At 37.3% G+C, this 21306-nt stretch overlaps 1 protein-coding gene across 11 annotated transcripts in view; it reads left to right on the top strand.

Moving 5' to 3' along the window:
* The window catches only part of GREB1L (GREB1 like retinoic acid receptor coactivator), a 213208-nt gene that overhangs the window by 127993 nt on the left and 63909 nt on the right, over nt 1-21306 (top strand). For all 11 annotated transcript variants that reach the window (XM_072949130.1, XM_072949131.1, XM_072949136.1 and 8 more), the window contains exons 6-7: nt 6270-6446; nt 8791-8913. In XM_072949130.1, coding sequence (XP_072805231.1) covers nt 6270-6446; nt 8791-8913 — 300 coding nt within the window. The remainder of the gene's footprint in view (nt 1-6269; nt 6447-8790; nt 8914-21306) is intronic.

The raw sequence follows: 21306 nt of genomic DNA, 5'->3' as shown, positions 1-21306 counted from the left end.
TCACCATAAACTTCCCTCTTAGAACTACTTTTGCTGCATCCCATAGATTTTGGAGTGTTTCATTTGTCTTGAGATATTTTCTGATTTCCTCTTTGATTTCTTCATTGACCCATTGGTTTTTAGAAGCATGTTGTTTAGTCTCCACGTGTTTGTTCTTTTCCCATTTTCCTCTTTGTAGTTGATTTCTAGTTTCATATGGTTGTAATTTCTGTCCTCTTAAATTTGGTCTAGCACATGATCTGTCCTGGAGAATATTCCACTGAATGTTCTTAGAAAGAATATGTATTCTGCTGCTTTGGGATGTAATGTCCTGTAGATATCTGTTACGTCTGACTGGCCTATTGTGTCACTTAAGACCACTATTGCTTTATTGATTTTCTGTCTGCATGATCTGTCCATTGATGTAAGTCGAGTGATTAAGTCCCCTACTATTATTGTATTATTGCCGATTTCTCCTTTTATGTCTGTTAGTATTTGCTTTATGTATTTAGATGCTCCTGTATTGGGTGCATATATGTTAATGAGTGTAACATCCTCTTCTTGTATTGATCCTTTTATCATTACATAATGCCCTTCTTTCTCTTTTGTGTGTTATAGCTTTTGCATTAAAGTCTATTTTGTCTGATGTGAGTATTTCTACCTCTGCTTTCTTGTCGTTTCCATTTGCATGAAATACTTTTTTCATCCCCCTCACTTAGTCTGTGTGTGTCGTAACTCTACAGTGAGTCTCTTGTAAGCAGCATATAGAAGAGTCTTGTATTTTAATCCAGTCAGCCACCCTATGTCTTTTTTTTTTGTCTAATTTTTATTGTGGTAAAATACATACAGAATTTATCATCTTAACCATTTCAAGTATGCAGTTCAGTGGTATTAAGCTGTGCAACCATCACCATCACCCAACCACAGAACTCTTTCCATCCTGCAAAATTGAAACTCTGTACCCATTAAACATTAGCACCCTGTGACCCTCTTCCTTTAACCCCTGGAAACCACAATTTTTTTCTTTCTTTTTCTTCTTTTTAAAAAATTTGTCTTTTCCTCCTCCACCCTCGCCTCTGGTAACCACCATTCCACTCTCTATTACTGTAAGTTCGGCTTTTGTTATTATTATTATTTTTTCACCCTATGTCTTTTGATTGGAACATTTAGTCTATGACATTTAAAGTAACTATTGATAGGAATGTATTTATTGCCATTTTATTACCTGTTTTCCCGTTTTTTTTTATAGTTCTTCTCTGTTCATTTCTTCTTCTTTTTGTTTCTTCCCTTATGGCTTGATGATTTTTTTTTCTCTAGTAGTTTCTTTTTAGATTTTGTGGCTCTCTAGTAGGTTTTTGATTTGTGGTTACTATGGGGGTCATATGTGTTGACCTATAACTACATCTACTGTTTTTAACTGGTAGTCATTTAAGTTCAAACACATTCTAAAAGATCTATATTTTTTACTTCCCTCCTTCACATTTTGTGTTTTTAATGTCATGGTTTACATCTTTATGTGCCTATCCCTTAACTATTTATTGTAGTTTCAGTTACTTTTACAGTTTTTTGCCTTTTAATCTTTGTATTGGCTTATTTAAGTGGTTGATTCTCAGCCTTTGCTATATATTTGCCTTTCAATTTCTAAAGAAATTGAGTAAGGACTGAGAATCAACCATGCAAATGCAGCCTCAGGTACAAGCCTCCTTTGTTCCTCATAGCCAATCGATCCCTGCCTCCAGGCTCTACACGGCAGACAGGGCCCATGTGGAGTCTCTGTATGTAGGGGGGTGGGTTCTGGTGGAGCAGCTGGATCAGAGATCTGGGGTGCTTCTGATGTGCTGCTTGAGTAAGTGCCAACGATAACCGCCACTACCCCACTCAGACACTGCCTCTACCTCCCCCACTGTGCTACTCTGTGACATGGAGTGAGCGGGGCTGGAGCTTTCGCTGAACTTGCACTAGAGCACCTGGTGAGGTGGTTGTGAGAAACTCAGCAGCTGCTAGAGCAGACCTATCTCTACCCGCTTTGGGAGCGAGCCAGCAAATGCACTCCTCATGAGTGGAGTCCAGGCTTCCCTCAGCCATTCTGGTAGTCCCAGTGGCCCTCCAACCAGCCAAGAGGAGGTTGTCTTCTCTGCATAGGACCCCAGGACTGGGACATCCAGTCTGTGGCTCAAACCATCCACTCTGTAGGGTGGTGTCCACCCGTGTAACCTCCCCTTTCCTCTGAGTCCCCTCCCAAGAGCACAGGTCTCGACCTGATCACTACAGCCTTGTTGTACAGGAGTCCTTCTGTCAGTTTCCAGTTAGTTTGCAGTGAGAATTGTTCCACATGTTGATGTATTTTTGATGTGTTCACTGGGGGAGGTGAGCTCCATATCTTACTCTGCCATCTTGATCCGAACCCCTTAAATTATTCTTAATAATTGAAAAGACAAATAAGAGGGCATATGAGGTTTGTTGATTTTCTTTTGCTGCTGTGTTTCTCCGGAGTTGCTTTTATTTCTCAGAATTTCTCACTGTAGATAGAATCAGATATGTGTCTTCAGCACAAATATCAGTAAAAATGAAAAAGTCAGAAGAGGGCAAAGAATGCAAGAAATGTGTTGATTGTGAGTTGTGTGTTTGTTTGGTTTTATGCACTCTTCCTATGACTCCTCCCAGTTATCAGAAAGTCTAGAAATACATAGATCAATATCTTGAGTCAGAAAGTGATCCTGCACATGCTTTAAAAATGTTCCTTAAACTACAGTTCAAAGCCTTCTCTTGGTTCACAGGAAAAGAAACGGTGATTTTCATTTTCATAAGACTCTCCTTTTAAAAAAAATCCATTTTTTCTTCTAGTAAAACTGAGCAGATGGTTTAATATAGGAACCTAATGGTAAAGTTTATACACTGGACTAAATTAACAAGGAAGATCCAGGTATTCATTTGTTCATTCATTCATTTGACAGTATGAGTTCCAAAAATCATGTTAGGCTATGACATGCAGGCACAAGAATGATAAGACACAGTCCTTTCCATCACAGAGCTAGCAACCTAGTTGACTCTGGTAGAACAACTTCGGGAAACTTCTTCTTTTTTTTTTTTTTTTTTAACTTGTAAGGCTTATTTATTGTGGTTCATCATTCATTTTCTGAATGGCCTAATTCCTTGGGGAAAAAGGCAGTTTTATAAGAAAATCTCTTGTGCAATGGGGGAAACTTCTTCTTAACACTTTGAAAAGCATCAAGGTTTCACTGAATGGAACAGTTCATATGTGGTTCTGACTACAGAGAAGAATCTCTCATAATGCCTTTTTGCTCAATGACTCTTCATGACTAGCGGAATCCTCTTAGAATACATCATGGAAAGGACACAGAAAACATCATCAGAATAATAGATTTTATAATCCTTTGTAATCAGGAATATGAAACCAGACCATGGACTTTGGAATTGGAACCGTGTTTAAATCCCAGATTTGCTGCTTAGCACTTTAAGAACTTGGGCAAGCTACTTATCTCCTTGAAGTCTCAGATTTCTCATCTATGTAATGGAGCCAATAATGCCTACCTTGCAGGATTATAAAGGTCAAAGGAGATGATTTTTTTAAGGCATCCATTAACACAGTGCCTGGCACATGGTACTTGCTCTTTAAATGGTAATTATTCTGCCATTCTATCATATTTATTAAATGCCCTTATAGACATGGAACTTTGTTTACCTTCTTTAGCCTTGTAAACGGACATGATTTTCTATTAGCCACTTCTCCAAGTGAAAGTGTAGTGCAACAAAATGGTTAAGTGTTCTCTTAAATAAGTACATTGAGATTTTTATACGTTCAGTACTCTATTGTCCAAAAGTAACATTAATCCAATATTTCTTACTTATAATGGATGATTTTAGTAGGTATCAAGATATAGTGGGAAATTTTTTATGCTTAAAATATTCTAGAATCCCTGTAGACTCCAATATCAGTTTGTCTAAATTTTTATATAAATTATGCAGATTCCAAAGACTATGGGGGAATTGATTTTAAACTATATTGAGCCAGTTGGCAGTGCAGGTGCCCCAAATCTGCCATGCAATTGTAAGATCTGATTGCTAGAAAAACTAGAAGATAATTTGGCTGTAAGAGGTGTTATTTTTTGTGATAATGGCAGCAAGAACTTTGAGCAGTTAAATCTCTCCTGAACCAAGGTTAATACTGACGCCATGCAGAGTTTAAAAAATGGACTAGAGAATTCTTACTCTTTTATATTGTTCATTCTCATCATTAATGTAAAGTTTCTCTTCTTTGAAGATTATCCAAATCTATTGTTTTTCCTCCTCCACACACTCTCTTGCTTCTCACCTTAGAAAACAGGTAGAGGAAAAGGTGAAAGATAAAACCTAACCCCAATAATTTGTTAATTCTAATTCTCACATTCATCTTTTATGAAGTACTTGGACCTATCAGATAAGCCTCATTTTTTGGCGCTGTCTCTAATTATTTCAGCTGAAGTTTCTTATTTCTTTTTTCTTTTGGGTGTGTTGCATCTGCCTCATAGGTCAGCCAGTTTTCCATCAAGGCATGATAATCACATCAGAAAGTAAGTTCCATCGAGGCAGTGGCTTTGTCTTCTTTGTTCAGTGCTAAAAACCTCGTACCTGAAATAATGCCTAGCACATAGTAGTGTACAGATAGTTTTTGGATGGATGGACGGATGGACAGGCAGGTAGATGTTGGTTAGATGGATGCATGGATTGGTGGATGGGTGGATGAATGTATAGATAGATGGCTTTAGGAATTTGGTGGACTAGGCAGCCACTGATATTTTTCTGGTTTGGGCTTACAGCTCTAAGATACTGGACAAATAGCCAAATACTCTCAAATGCAATCCATCTCTGAATATGTTTTGAATAACTTACAAAAATATATTAATGTTTATATTTCTATAAAGTGATGATGGCAAACTAATTATATAGAATTACTAATCTTATCTAACTGACCAGAGGTTGTGACTGTCTCTTCCACTGTTTTTCCCGTGTTTAGCACAATGCCTGGCATATAGGTCGATGCACGATAAATAATTGTTGAATGAATAATAATAAATTGGGCTGCCCATTTCTAAATGTTCTGTACTGATTATCAGCATTCTGAGATTGGGACATTGGGAGATTTTCTGTCTGTAATCCTTGTGGTCTTTCTCTTCTCTCCTTATATATCTTTGTTAATTATATAACAGGTTGTTTTGGGGGTTTAAAAAGAGTATACTATTTTATCAGTGAATTTATTTTCTGTTAGTTATTTGTATATGGAGATGTTGTGTCTATGCAGTTTGGAATGCCTTTGGTCATCAGTATGACTGTACATGTGTTATGTCCCATAACTCATAACCAGAAGAACTCAGTTCCTTACTGTACACTTTCCTTCTGTGTAATAAGGGAGACTGAAAAGTTGATTTTCAGTCAAGCAAAGCATGACCTCTCATCCTCCCAGCCTTCTCCATTTCTGCTTCTTTCCATGTTCTCTGCTCCAAGAAGATCACTGAAAGTCTTCTTTTGTTTGATTAATCTGAGTGAGAGTTGTTTGAAAGTTAAGTCTAAAGGAATAATGAGCTAGTTTGCATAAAGAGCAGTTGAATAGAGAAGAAATGAAAATCTCAGGGAATTTGTGTCAAAAAGTATGGCTGGATTAGTTACACATCTCTGTCCATGTTCTCATATCTGGAGGTCAGCTTCTTCACAGTTCTCAGTTTGCTTTCCCCCACACCCTAGCTGACATAGCCCCAACTTAGGTTCCAATTTTACAAAACCTTGCATATCTAGGGTTCAGTACCATCTGACTGATTCTTTTTGTATTTATTTCAAAAGTCCAGGAGAGACACTCTGACTGTCCAAGATTGGGTCAGATATTGGTCCACAGTCTAAATCAGTTGTGGCCATGAATTCAAGTCCACTTGATAGATAGGGAGGAGACCTAGGGCCAGGAGGTTAAGAAGACAATAGGTAGGGAAGAAATAATAGACATCTGTAGGACCAAACTTTTCTATTTTTATGTCAACTGTATAAATTCTCATATGATACTATCCATTGTATCTTCTTAACCATTATCCCTTTAGAGCATTTTAAAGTTTTTAAATATTTTCAGTCTTTCACTGTTGTAAAATAACTGCTAAAATTTTTTGTACCTGTTTTTCCCCTTTGAATGATTTCTTTGAAATTAAGAGATTATTGGGCCAAAGGGTGAATATTTCTATGCTTTTTATGTGTAAAAGTATTGTAACAATTTACAAGGCCACCAGTAACTTTGTTTTCCTTCCTTTCAGGGTTTTCTGGAAACTGTATCGGCTGTGGAGAAAGAGGATTTCGGTATTTCACGGAATTTTCCAACCACATTAACTTGAAGCTCACCACCCAGCCAAAGAAGCAGAAGCACTTAAAGTACTACCTAGTCAGAAGCTCCCAGGGTGTACTGTCGAAGGGACCTCTTATCTGCTGGAAAGGTAGCGTCAACTTCCGGGAGGGAACCGGAGGGGAATGTAGAGGTTGGGACATTGACAAGTGACCCATAAAGAGTTCAGAATTCAGGTGTGGAACAGATAAATATCCCACGTTCAGAAGACTATCTCAGAATGTAAAGCCCTCTGGCAGGTTGTTTGACTTGCTCCTTTTTGTTTTTAACAGAAACTATTCAAGTTTGGGAAAGTACATGTCTCCTTGTATTTGTCTCTTAGGCATGTGGAATGCAGCTCTTGTGGGGAGGGGCTGGGGGATGGGCTCTTTCTAGCTCTTCTGTCATTAAGAGAGGAACTCAAAGTGTCAGTTTCCTGGTCAGATGCACTTTCTACTTTTATTTAGGTTCTTTGGTAATTCTCAAGCATCTATATTTTTCTATCGGACCTAAGCAAACTTTAGAATAAATAATGCTTTCTTATTTGGGAAAGGGCACAATTAAGTTGATGAAGTTTTATTTCTCTGCAGTTAGGATGAACTTAACTTTTTGTTTTTAAAGGCAGGGGGGTGGTAATTAGGTTTATTTATTTATTTAATGGAGGTACTGGTGATTGAACCCAGGACCTCATGCATGCTAAGCACACACTATACCACTGAGCTATATCCTGTCCTTTAACTAACTTATTTATAGAAATGAATCCAGTTGAAACCTCACATCTTCATGTGGTTGGTAGGATTTACCACAAGTTCTGTCCATTGTTTAATCAGTGGAATATCTAATCCTCATTCTTTTGAGCAGTTTCTTATTTGCTGAGATTTTCCCCTCCGTTATTAATATTATAATAATATTAAAGACAACAGAATAATTGTCTTTAATGTTTCTGTTTGTTGTTTGTGCAAGATCTTGGCCTGACCATGAAACATAGCATAACAAATTCAAATTACAACTGCAGATTTGTCTCTGAGTCTCATACCGTAATTCCTCTTGGTTGCATCTGAGGAGAGATTATATAACTCCTTAGGAAATGACTACATGTTCTGAACTAGGGATCATCAGAACTTAATGGCTGTGAGCCCTGAATTGTAAGCACAGTAAATTGTAGATAACTCTTTATCCTGATGAAATCTAAAGAATTTTCCTCTGGAAAAGTCATTTTAAATCTCATGAACCCTAATAAAAGAGTAAAAATAGGATAGCTATCACCTACCCTGCCTTTTAACTACCTTTTTAAGCTTTTGCTTTGGTTGCATTAAGTATTTTTAAGTTCTTATGTAGTGGTCAGTGACAATCCATCTTTGTGGTAAAGCATGACATTAGTGGAATACTTTGTGATACAGTGGTCCTGGGTGGCTCCTGAAGCCTCACATTTATAGCCATTGCTATTTTGGAATTGAAATTGTATATATGTGTACATACATATACACAAGCATATTAATATACATATGTGCATCTAATATACTTAGGTGAAGAGATTATTTTCAGCCAAAATACAGTAGCTCTTCAAGGAAGGTCATAGCATGGAAGGTTATAGAAAGCTGCCTCTAACTTTTGCATGTATCTGATAAGCTTAGAAACTCTTTAAAGAACCCACTGTAATTAACTTTGTCATTTACAACCATTTATATTTCTTTTTCACATGCTACCTTTAGAGACTAATATGGTATAACATATACCATAATTTGGTTGGAAGTTACAGCCCCATAGGTCATCATGGTATTCACTATCTACCTGAATCAGTACCAAGTATTACTAAACTATTACATCAGAGCCCCAATTAATATTGACTCTTTTAAAACGAAGCCTAGTGTTGTATAACCAGTAATTACCTTGAATATTGTCTTCCTATCTCCTTTAATAAGAACTGAGAATAATAAGAATTGCAGAATTTCTAATTTTTCTCTTCTGCCTATAAGTTTTTCTTTGCTTCTGTATTTGGACATAAATTAAAGTTGAGTAAAGACAGTTGAAGGCAGCCTAGATGGACTCTAGGTTACTATTCCACTCTTAAATCAGTCCTGGGTAGGAGATTAACTGGTGCTTGGAGGCTGGTTGGGTTTTTATAAATTACTGGGTAAGACTGAGGCTTACCCATAAAACTAGCATTACTTATTGGTTATGAGTAATTTTTCTCCTGGCAACTAGTCTGTGAGGAGCAAAAGTCTGATTGTTTTTTGTAACTATTTCTTTGCCTTCGAAGCATGACATCAGGCCCTAGGTGGACGAACTGTGTTCACCAGCTTGAACATTCTGTTGGAGTCAGGATTGAGGAGGGGGGATCTCTGTTATGGAAAGTGACTGCCACTTAAGGAGCAGCAGTTTATTTTAGGGATTTTGTGGACTGTATCCTCATCACCTGTTTTTAACAGAGTAATGTGATTCTTACTCCCTTTTAGAATGTAGAAGCCGACAATCCTCTACCACTTGCCACCCTATTAAACCAAACTCTTCAGTGTCATCAACCGTGACCCCAGAAAATGGCACAACTAACGGATACAAATCAGGATTCGTTCAGACAGGTATGGGGTATTTTCTTTTGGAACTGCAAGCAGCAGCTGTGTATTTAATGAGGCATTTTAAACTTATTGTTGGCTGCTGTGAATAGAGATACTTTTAAATAGAGGTATTATTTGAGTTACCATTAGAATTAGAGCTCAGCATTGAGATGGATCAGTCTGTGGGTGACCACAGGACCCCAAGTCCCAACAGCCCTGCCGATGCTAGACAAGGCACGGAGAAAGGAACTGACAATTGATGCGGAATTTAGCTCAAGCATAGGACCGTCTCTGCAGGGAGTCTGATAGGAGGCAGTAAGTGGAAATCCAGAGATGAGAGAAGTTTGTATCATAGCTGTCAGGTGGCATGTACTGGGGACCTCCTCATGATGACTGGAGTTCTAGGGTCAGGCTCTAAGCTTGCTCAATGTTATAGGGAGTATTACACCAACTGAGATACAAAATAAAGTCCCAAAGTAGTACTGAGGATCACAGTGGAAGAATCTAAGGTCTAGTTTCAAGTAGTACAAGATAGGAGCTTGGTTACAAATAACAAGATACAATTTTAGTGCCTGAAACTAGATTACAGTATCAGAGCAGGATCAGCAGAATGGCTGGCTGTTGCTGAACAGATATGTTACTAGTCTAAAGCTTCTGAAAATTCCTCCAGTGTAGATGCCTGCACTTGGGTCAGGGTAAGGCTGCAGGGTTCTTAATGTTTCCGGGTAGTGGCTGAAGGGCTGGAGGGCTGTAGCCAAGAAGATCGCTGCAGATAGTATTTGAGAAAATTATTCAGAACCAGTCTAAGTTGTATCTTAGGCAAGAAGAAAAGTATTTTAAAAGAATTTGTGAATTTTTTTCAGTTCACTAGTCTTTTGTGAAATACTGTTTGTTTTACCCACAAACTTCATAGCATATGTGCTTTGCTAATATCCACTCAACCGCAAGTTGGGGAAAAGGCTGTCTGTATACGTATCACCACTTAGCATTCCTCTTTCAATTATGCGAAATTTTGATAAGCTGAGTAGAAATTTTGTTTCTATCCATTTTCAAGATGGAAATAGTTATTAGAATATGTTAGCAAAAACTGCAGTGACAATTCAGCTAATTTCATTTGAGACATTTGCTCTGTGTCTGCCATCTCCTAAATCCATTTCATCCTGGATTTTGGAAGTCTAACTTTTAAATTATCCAAGCGATTTACATAGAGACTGTAACTTAAGAGGAAAGAGAGTATTCTAAATTCTCATTTAGAATACATGAGAAAACATCATGTCACTAAGTAGTCAAGAAAGAAAAAAGTTGGCATTTGGCTCTTGCCATTGGAAGATAAGCCTTCATTACCATAATGATAATTCTAATATGTCTCTCCTAGAATTTTAGTAATTTGATTGATTCTGTTGGATATTTTCTGCCATTTGGGGCTAATGAAATGCAATTTTAAAACTGCAATATTAAAAATGAATATTTATGTCATTCCAACAAAAACTTATCAAGTGTCTATGTTCTCAGACCTTTGTCAGGTGCTGTAAGGCAGAGTTCCAGTACTTGACTATTGGCTCCACTGATTTAAAAAACCACTCATATAAGGGATAAAAGAATGATAAAACATGTTACCTTTCTTAAGATGGAGAAGTAGATGTATAAATGATCAGTTGTACCTAAAATAGTGAAAAGATACTGAAATGTTAATAAGAAGCAATGAAATAATAAGCAGTTGTAATCATACCTGGAAACATTTTGAAAAATGAATGTTGCTCTGAATAGAGGAATTCAAGATTCAAGCTCTAGCAAAGTCTCCCTCAGTTGCCACAAAGAGACACAGGAAAGGCACTGACTGACTCACCGTGAACACAAGTGGCCAAGTGCTGTGCCCATATTCTTACGTGTCCCTCATTGGAGTGAGAATGATAATTTGGCCATGAAATTAGCTATTAACAATTTTAGGTGCAATCCAGAGAATTTAATAGATGAAAGTGCCTTTAAAAGTGAAGCTTTGTGTCTAAAACCTTCTTCTTGACAAACTATGTTTTCAGTCTTCAATAATTTTTTCTACATATGTTGAAAGTAATATTCTGTTAAGAATTTCACAGTAGCCTATGATATCGTTGCAAACACTAGCGTATGCAGCATCCCCTTAGCTGACAGTAGTTCGTCCTTCTATAGGAGAATGTCTTCTTAACCCGCAATCAGTGACTGCCTAGAATCATTTCTTAGCCTGCAGTGTAGGTACACACGTTGCAAAGTATTTGAAGAAGGGATTTATTTACTATTTACACAGCTTTGTCTCACATTCCACCTGCCAAGCTCTGAACGTCCTGTTTTGCCTGGCTTGCTGCTTATCTTTTACATATTTTCTTTAAACATATTTGTGTCAAGATAATTCAAACTTTAGCTAACAATCCTGGTAAGATATTTTATGATTTTGACTGAAGGTGGCTATATAGTTATCTACCTACATTGTACACACATTCCACATACACAACTGTGTTTAATAAGGACAAGAATTGAAAAACAGATGAAAAAAAACCTTTGCCTAAGCCAAGATCTTGAAAGTTTATCCTTCATGTCTTTTTCTAAAAGTTTTATTGTTTTATCTCTTGCATCATAAAGTCTAAGAGCCATTTTCAGTTGATTTTTGAGTGTGGTGTTAGACAAGCATCTAAGTTCATCTTTTTGCATGTGGATATCCAATTATCTCAGCACCATCTATTGGGCAGACTATCTTTTTGTCAGTGAATTGTGTGTGTCAAAAATCAGTTGCCTATAAATATAAGAATTTATTTCTGGAAAAATTGATAAAATGAATGTCATCAAAATTCAATACTTTTACACTTCAAAAGACAACATTAAAGAAAATGAAAAGACAAGTGATAGAATAGAAAAAGTACTTGCAAAACACATATTTAATAAAAGATTTGTATCCAGAATTTACAAAGAACTCATACCACTCAGTAATAAGATGGCAATCCAATCAAAACATGGGCAAAAGATTTGAAATAGACATTTCTTCAGAGAACATATACAAATGACTAACAAGCCCCTAAAAAGATGCTCAATGTCATTAGTCATTAGGGAAATAAAAATCAAAACCATAATGAGATATTATTTCTATCTACCCAAGAGAATTGAAGACATATGTCCTCATAAAAAGTCACACACGAATGTTCATACAGCAGCATTATTCATTACAATTGAAAACTGAAAACAGCCTGAATGTCGATCAACTCATGAATGGGTAGACAAAACTGGGTATCCATACAATGGCATGCCATTCAGCAATAATAGGGAACAATCTACTGACACACGCTACATCGTGGATGAGCTTCAAAAACATTGTGCTAAGCGGAAGAAACTAGACAAAGAGACCATATATTATATTGTTTCACTTACATGAAATGTCCGGAAAAGACAAATTCATAGAGACAGAAAATAGATTAATAGTTGCCTGGGATAAGAGGTGGGAATGAAAATTAACTGAAAGTGGGTGTGAGGGTTCTTGTTGGGGGATGAAAATGTTCTAAAGCTGATTTATGGTGATGGTTGCACCACTCGGTCAGTTACCAAAAATCATTAAACTGTACACTTGAATTGGGTAAATTTTATGATGCGTAAAGTATACCTTAATAAAGCTGTGAGGGAAAAAAAAGATTAAAAAGCTTCTCTTAGAAAAAGGTGAAAATCCTTTGGGATGGCAATGTTTCTCTTTCAGTTCAATCCAGTCTAATTTATTCAATATCTGCTACGGAATGAGCACTGTTTCAGACCGGACAGTAAACAGCATGGAGCTTGGAGTCAGAGTCCTGATATTCAAATACCGCTCCTGATATACATGGGCTGAGGCTTGGGATAAGCCCCTCAACCGTTCTGTGCCCTGGTTTTCTCACTTGTAAAACTGAAAATAGCAGCACCTACTTTGCAACTAAGGATTAACCCAGCCTTGCTGCTGCATGTCTCCTTGTGTGCCATTCCTTCCAATTATAATTATTTGTTAACCTTCTATGTTCTTTTATATGCTAGAAGCTGTACATTCATTTTGTTTATTCCTATACCCCCAGTACCTGGCAAATGCCTGGAAATAAATGTTACCTGAATTTCATTTTTAGTTAATTGCAATTAGCACTTGAGGAATTGTTAATTTACTGATGTGTCCTCTTTTTCCAAGTGAAGATGATACGCTCATCTGCCATTAGGAGGGAAAATGTTTTATACTCTAGTTTGTAGGGCGAGCTAGGGATGAGCCACCTAAGCTTGGCCCATGTGACAAATAGTGTAATTTTTAGGAAGATGCTGTCAGGCAGGACCTGATAGGAGTTTATGACTTTCTTACGCCCTGAGCACATTTTCCTAAGTATTTAAAATTATGCTTTATGACTGTGTTCGTATAAAGATGAGTGTATTATATTATATGTTAAAATACTTTCTTCAACCACAAGTTCATTTTTTTCTTCTGATTTTAAAAGAAATTAAAACACTTTCATGAACCCCTTGAAGTATCAGGGACCCAAGGCACTGTTCCTCCAGTGCCTAACTGGCCCTGTTATTGGAGACAGACGTGTTGTCCATGAAACTGGATTTTCCTCTGGATGAGCCACTGAAGGCTCAAAGTAATATACTCCCCTACTGTCTTATGCCCATGTATTAAAGAAAGAACAATAACAAATGAAAGGATTTGCCCTATGTCAAGCTCATGAAGCTTTACTAATAAAGGCAGGGTAGAGATGGCACAGGGACAGGCACAGAGCAGCAGAACAGAGTAGAAAGTCCCCAGACAGATTCATGGAATGTGTGGATGTTTCCTACCTAACAGAGGTGACTTGCAGATCAGTAGAACCTTATCTTTCAACAAGTCGTGCTCCACATATCCTATGTGGAAAAAAAAAAGAAAGAAAGAAACTGGACCCCTATTTAACTCTACACACAAAAATTAATTCCGGGTAGCTGGAGGATATAAATGCAAAAGGCAAAACCACCAAGCTTTAATATGATACTGTGGAATATCTTAGATATTGTAGATATCTTAAAAATAAATACAAAAAGTGCTAGTCATGAAGGAAAAGACTAATGTTTCACTACATTAAAATTGCAACTTCAAATTATTAGAAGGCACTGAAGAGTGAAAAAACAAGCCATAAACTGGGAGAAGATGTGTCATACGTAAAACTAACCAAGGAATAGTACAAAGAACACATGAAGAATGCCTGTGAATCAGTAAGAAAAAGATGCATCAGTAGAAAGAGAGAGCAAAGACTTAAGCACTTCACAAAAGAGGAAATCCACGTGGCCAATAGATACATGAAAAGATGATTAACCACTTTGGTAATTAGGGAAATTACATTAAAAATACCATGAGATACCATTATCCACATGCCAAATTGGCAACGATTTGAAGCATGGCAGCAGTAAATGTAGGCAAAGATTTTCAGCAACAAGAACAATCATACACTGCCAGTGGGAGGGTTAATTGATGGCACCACTCTGCAAGTGATCAGTAATGCATAGAAAAGTAGAAACGGGCATATCCTGTGATCTAGCTATTCCCCTCCCTAAAGAAACTCCTTCACGTGTGAATCAGGAGTAATGTACAAGACTGTTCACAGCAGTGTTCTTCACAGTTGTCTCACACTGGACACAACTCAAATGTTCACCATCAGCAATACAATGGATAAATAGGTTATGATATAGTTGCATAATTAAATACCACTTGGCAATGAGGATGAACAAGTAACACCTACATGCAGCGTGATGGAGGAATCTTCCACGATGTTGAGCAAAGAGCCATTTATGAAAGAGTCCATCCCCATGCTCTTGGATTGGAAGAATCAATATTGTTAAAATGATCACACTGCCCAAGGCAATCTACAGATTTAATGCAATCCCTATCAAATTACCCAGGACATCCTTCACAGAACTAGAACAAATCATAATAAAGTCTATATGGAGCCATCAAAGACCTAGAATTGCCAAAGCATTACTGAAGAGAAAAAAAGAGGCTGGAGGAATAACTCTCCCAGACTTCAGACAATACTATAGAGCTACAGTCATCAAGACAGCATGGTATTGGTACAAAAACAGACATATGGACCAATGGAGCAGAACAGAGAGCCCAGAAATGAACCCACAAACTTTTGGTCAATATGACTTTATTTCTATTACGTTCAAAAATAGGCAAAACTAAATTGTTTTAGGAATACTTACATGGCATGATGGTTGCCTCAGGGAAGAGGGAAGGAGATGGGGTGGGGAGGAGCACAAAGGAGGCTACTGGCTGCTGGCAGTGACTTGATTGGAGGTGGTTACTTCCATAGTTCTTTAAACTATATGTAAATGTCTTGTGCACTCTTCTGTATTTTGATATATCTCGATGGGGAAAAGGGTGGCTTTATCCTTTCAAAATACATGCCTGTATTATATGCAAGTGATATCATAGGCCAGGGATCCTACAGTGTAATAATAATGGGGATAATAATGTTCTGGTCCTTTTGAGTTTTTCTGTTTTCCACTGTGGTGATTCTACTGTGGGGTTGTGGTGGTGGCTGAGCTGGAGTATGGAGCCCCATAGCTGACTTTGGTCTCCAAGAAGGAAGGGGCAGAGCAACCCTAATAGAAAGCTCCAGGTGCTCAATACTTTTCCTTCCCTGCAACCTCTTGTCCTCCTCTCCTTTGCCTCCAGAGTTTGGGGCCCTCTTGCTGCCCTCTGTCTGCCCAGAGTATTTCATGCCATGTTCAAGCTGGGCCTTACTATTTTGTCTCCATTTGCTCCCCAGTACAGTTGCTCTGTCCTGGGTGACAGCTGTTTAGAAAGCAGTTTCCATCAGAACGTATCATTTAGGTATCCCTCAAATGTGGTTGTCTTTGTCCCTTTCCTCTTTAGGCTTGTCCTCCATTAGCTGCTAAACTTCCTTGAATTCAGGATAACCAAAAGTTCCTCAGCAGGTTTCTCTAAATGTAGTTCTTCACGAATATTCAAATTATTGCTTCACAGTCTCCCTTTCCCAAATATGGTGGGAACCCTTTGCCTGGCGGATTTGCCCACTCCCAGCCAGATACGGAGAACGTGCAGGTTCTTCCTTTACACTGTAAACTCCTCGGGCAGGGACTGTACCTTTGCCTTCTTCCCCCATTCTACCCCCAGAGCCTAGCACAGACTCTGGTCTGCTGAAGAGGCTCAGTAACCGTCTGATGAATAAATGCATGGGAGGAGGAAGGAGGGAAACCCGTGCCCAGATTCCTGTGAGCCAGGGTGGTGCTTGGGCTTGTGAGACTCCTCCTTGCCTACGAAAGAGAAAATGCAGCTCTTTAGCAAGTATAAGGAAGAATGGCCCACTTTGTAGAAAGGAAGGAACTGTCAGTGATAGCAATGAAAAGTCACTTTTACCGTATCGCCATTTTAAGAGATACTAAACAGTGCTGGCAAAGACTGACACTCTCAGACAGGCTGGTGGAGGTAAACTGTGACATGACCTTTTAAAAAAGCAGCTTGGCGATATTGAACAAGACCATTAAAAATATTTATATCCTCTACTCTAGTAATCTCACTTCAGAGGGCTTAAGCCAAGAAAATAACCTAAAAGGAAGTCAAGATATTCACTGCTGTTATTCTTTATATTAACAAAGAAGAAGAAGCAGGCTTTAATATAGAAATAATCAAATAAATCATAGCGTATTCACATGACAAAGATGTCAAAAAAAGATAATTAGGACACTATGCATCCACATAGGAAATAATCCTGTTAAGTAAAAAAAGTAATATTAAGCCTCCATCGGGGGGAGGGTATAGCTCAAGTGGTAGAGTGCATGCTTAGCATGCACAGGGTCCTGGGTTCAATCCCCAGTACATCCTCTAAAAAATAAGTAAGTAAACCTAACTGCCTCCCACTGCAAAAAACAAAAAATAAAACAAAAAAAGCCTCCATGGGTATTTTTGTTATATCATGTAAAAACTAGAAAACGGATAAAATATAGAAAGACATCCAGTTTGAAAAAGAAGTAAAACTGCCTATATTCATGGACAGTAGATTATCTATGTAGAAAATCTGATGACATCTACAAAAATGCTACTAGAACTAGTAAGTGAGTTGATCAACATTGTAGGATACAAGATCAACATACAATTATTAATTGTATTTCTATATATCAGCAACTAACTATCAAAGTACAATTTAAAAAATAACAGTACCGTTTATAATAACATAAAACATGAAATTTTTAGGGATAAATCTGACGAAGGGTGTGAAAGAACTGTGCCTTGAAAACTAGAAAATAATGCTGAGAGAAAGTAAAGAAGACCTAAATAAATTGGAGAGAGACTTTTTGTTCATAGGTTGAAAGACTAATACCGTTAAGATGTCAGTTTTCTCCAAATTGATCTGTAGGTTGAACATAATCCAAACTAAAATCTCAGAGGCTGTTTTTTCTTTTGGTAGAAGTTGAGAATCTAGTTCTAAAATTCATATAGACTTAAAATAGCCAAAACAACTCTGAAAAAAAGAAGAAAAATTGGAAGGCTAACACTACCTGATTTCAAGAATTATTATAAAGTGACAGTAATCAAAACAGCATAGTACTGGTGTAAAGACATACTATAAGTAGGTCGATGGGACAGAATAGGAAATCTAGAAATAAACACATATGTACATACCTTTAACAAAGGCACAAAACCAGTGCAGTGAAGATAGGATAATCTCAACAAATGGTTCTAGAACAATTGGGTATCCATATGCAAAATCATGTACTTCAGTCTGACTCTCATACCACGTGCAAAATAACTCAAATGGGCCATCGATCTAAATGTAAAACTGAAAACTATAGAATTTCTAGAAGAAAACATAGGGGAAAAAACGCTTCTGACCTGAGTTAGGCAAAGATATCTTAGATACAACCCCAAAAGCACAATCCATAAAAGAACAAGTTGATAGATTGGACTTCGTTAAAATTGAAAACTTCTGCTCCTCAGAAGACACTGTTAAGAAAATGAAAAGACAAGCCACAGCCTGAGTGAAAATCTCTGCAGGGCAAATACAGGCACTGTATCCAGAAGAAAGACTTTTGAAAACTCAATGAGAAGAAAATAAACAACCTAATTTTTTAAATGGCAAAAGATACATGGATGGCAGTTCAGCACATGAAAAAATGCTTAACACCATTAGTCACTGGGGAAATGCAAATTAAAACAACAATGAGATATACCTACACACTTATTAGAATGGCTAAAATTATAAGACTGACCGGGTGTTGGTGAGCGTGTGGAGGAATTGGAACTCAATGGGAATGTAAAATAGTAAAACAACTTTGGGAAACAATGGGACAGTTTCTTTTTCTTTTTCCCTTTTTTTTTTTTTTTAAAGGAAGTACTGGGGATTGAACCCAGGACCTCATGCATGCTAAGCATGCGCTCTACCACTGAGCTATTCCGCCCCCCACCCTGGACAGTTTCTTAAAAAGCTAAACATACACCTACCAGATAGTCTAGCCATTCTGTTCCTAGATATTTACCCAAGACAGAAGAAATACCTGTCCATACAAACACTGGTGCACAAATGTTCATAGCAGCTTTATCTGCAACAGCCAAAAACTGAAAACAACCCAAATGTCCATCCAGGTGAATGGACAAATGAATTGTTATGGACAACTCAGTAAATAGTAACGAGCTATTGATACTCATAACAACATGGATGACTCTCAAAATAATTAAGATACTAACTCACTCAAAAGAAGCCAGACAAGAGAAAAAGAATCCTGTATTATTCTGTTTGTATAAAACTCTAGGAAACGCAAGCTAATAAAGCAGATCAGTGATTGCTTGGGGGTGGGGGAGCAAAGGAGACACAAGAGAGAGGGATTACAAGGGGCCACAAGGAGATTTGGAGGTGATAAATATGTTCACTATTTTGACTGTGGTGATGGTTTCACAAGTATATACATATGTCAAAACTTACCAGATAGTGTCCCTCAAGTATGTGCAGTTTATGGTCAATTATGCCTCAACAAAGCTGTTTGAAAAATCAACAGCATAAGAACAGGTTAGGAAGATCTGATTTAACATTTATTTTAGGAGGAATTATGTCTTATTATCATGTTTTAATTAAATGCTAGTTCCAATATGGCTTATGATATCACTTATATGTGGAATCTAAAAAAAAGGACACAAATGAACTTATTTACAAAACAGAAACAGACTCACAGACAAAGAACAAACTTAGGGTTACCAGTGGGTGGGAAGGGATAAATTGGGAATTCAAAAACTGCACCCTTGGGGAGTGATGGAAATGTTAGCTATCTTGATTGTGGTAGTGGTTTCATTGGTGTATACATCTATCAAAATTCATCAATTTATACATTTGAAATATGTGTAGTTTATTGTACAGGAACCATACCACAATAAAAGTATTTTTTTAAAAAGTAAAATATGGCTGACATAAGTAAATGATGCATCCTCAGGGTGCATGAATAGAAGTATTGTGTCTTATTAGAAGGACATTATTCTAATTACAGTCTGAATGTGAAAATAGGTCCAGTGTACTTTACTCAGGAAAGAAGCAAATTATGTAGTCTAAGTTTAATACAGGTGCCAGGAGCAAAAAGAGAGCTTGTAAAGATTTAAGCTCTCAAGCATCTGGAAAACCCTTAACCAGACTTAGCAAAACAAATATTTATTGAATATCTATTGTGTTCTAGGAACTTGCTAACCATATTAATTGCTACTGTGAGGTAGGTTTTAGTACCATTTTGCAGATTATGAAACAGAATCTCAGAAAAGGTTAGTATTTGGCAAAAAAATAGTAAGAGATAGTAAGTGGCAAAATCAGAATTCAAACTCTTTCTACTTGCTACTTAAATGGCTCCCTTTTTAGAAGGTTTTTTTTTTCCCACAGTAATTTTAGGCTAACAGAAAATTATTGAACTCTTGCATAAAGAGGACAAGGAGATTGTTTTGGCTTCTTCCCCCCGCCCCCCCCCTTTCTATTTCTTTAGCCATAACGTGGCAGAAATTGTGCCAGGGCTGGGAATGCCGTCTAAGAGCTCATGACCTAGTGGGAGAAACGGGAAATTACAAACTCCCACAACTTAAGAGAGCAGAGCTATGACTTGCTCAAGGAACTTTCTAAGTTTGCAAATCCTCCAGCGCTTGCAAGTTCCTCCTTTAAATGGGTGTGAAACCCCAAGTGGAGATAATCAGACTTTGGTGAGAGACAGATGCTGGGCAGTCAGCTGCTCGCTCACTATCAAAGCGCTTACCAGCAGCCTGCGGTTCAAATTCATATCTGAGCGCGATCACAGGCTGTCACATTTGGACACTGGGGTGCTCCCAAATAATCAAAACCACTAGCGTTAAATGCTGAATATGCCAATGCCACCATACTGAATAAATCCAAGAATAGAAGCATGTGCAGTGTGCTAAAGATTAGGAAATGACATAAAAGAATTTACATTTTGAAACGTTCACTCTGATCTTATCTAATGCTTGACTGTGCTTTCTGACGATTATGTAATTGATGTATCCTATAATGTATATGTTAATGAAATAAAATAGAACAAACAATATAAATGAAATAAATTTTCAAAATTAAGAATGAAATCTTAGAGTCCAGTCAGATTGTCTTGAGATAAGTAACAGGGTTGGAGAACACTGGTATTTTAGAAGGCAGAGGAAAACTTACACATGACAGAGCTTGTCTTGTTCACCATTTTACCCAAGGAGCCTAGTAAGCTTCTTGATACATGGTAAGTGCTCAGCAAATAATTGTTGAGTAAATAAAGAAACGTAGTAGGATTCAGTATGATAGGAACTGAAAATTGTCTCCTGGATTTGGGAATTGGGTCGTTGATAACTTTGCAAAAGCGGTTTCATTGGAGTGGAATTACCCTTTAAAATCACTGTGTAATCTAATACTGGAGTAAACACTCATTTTGTACATTTGAGAACTACTTCTGATGCCTATACTTCTGAACTACTTCTGTTAACCTATAAGTAACTATTTTCTATCCTTATTTTTAAAAAATTCATTTATTCCACTATTTTAAAACATTTACATTAAAAAAAAATACACATGGTCACTCTCTTGGCTTCCAAGGTGGCCTGCACTCTGTCTACAGAGTATCTACCTTTAATTTAACCACCCACCCTCTGTGTACACCTCTCTAAATAAACCTACTTTTACTCAAAAAAAAATATGTGTGCATGTGTGCACACATCATATGTAATATATTCCTATATATACAATGAAAAGTTCCTTTTCCATCCCACCTCACTTCTACATGCACCGAACAGGTAACTCCTATAATTGGTTTCTCATGTGTCTTTCTAGATTTAGATTTTCCTTATATCTACTCAAGCAAGCACAAATATAGATTCTTATTTTTACATCTTTGTTACTGCAAAGGCAGCATTTTGTACCTCTCTTCTGCACCTCACTC

This window comes from Vicugna pacos, chromosome 24, assembly GCF_048564905.1.
Source record: "Vicugna pacos chromosome 24, VicPac4, whole genome shotgun sequence".
Lineage (NCBI taxonomy): Eukaryota > Metazoa > Chordata > Mammalia > Artiodactyla > Camelidae > Vicugna > Vicugna pacos.
This window is presented reverse-complemented; position numbering and strand designations above follow the sequence as displayed.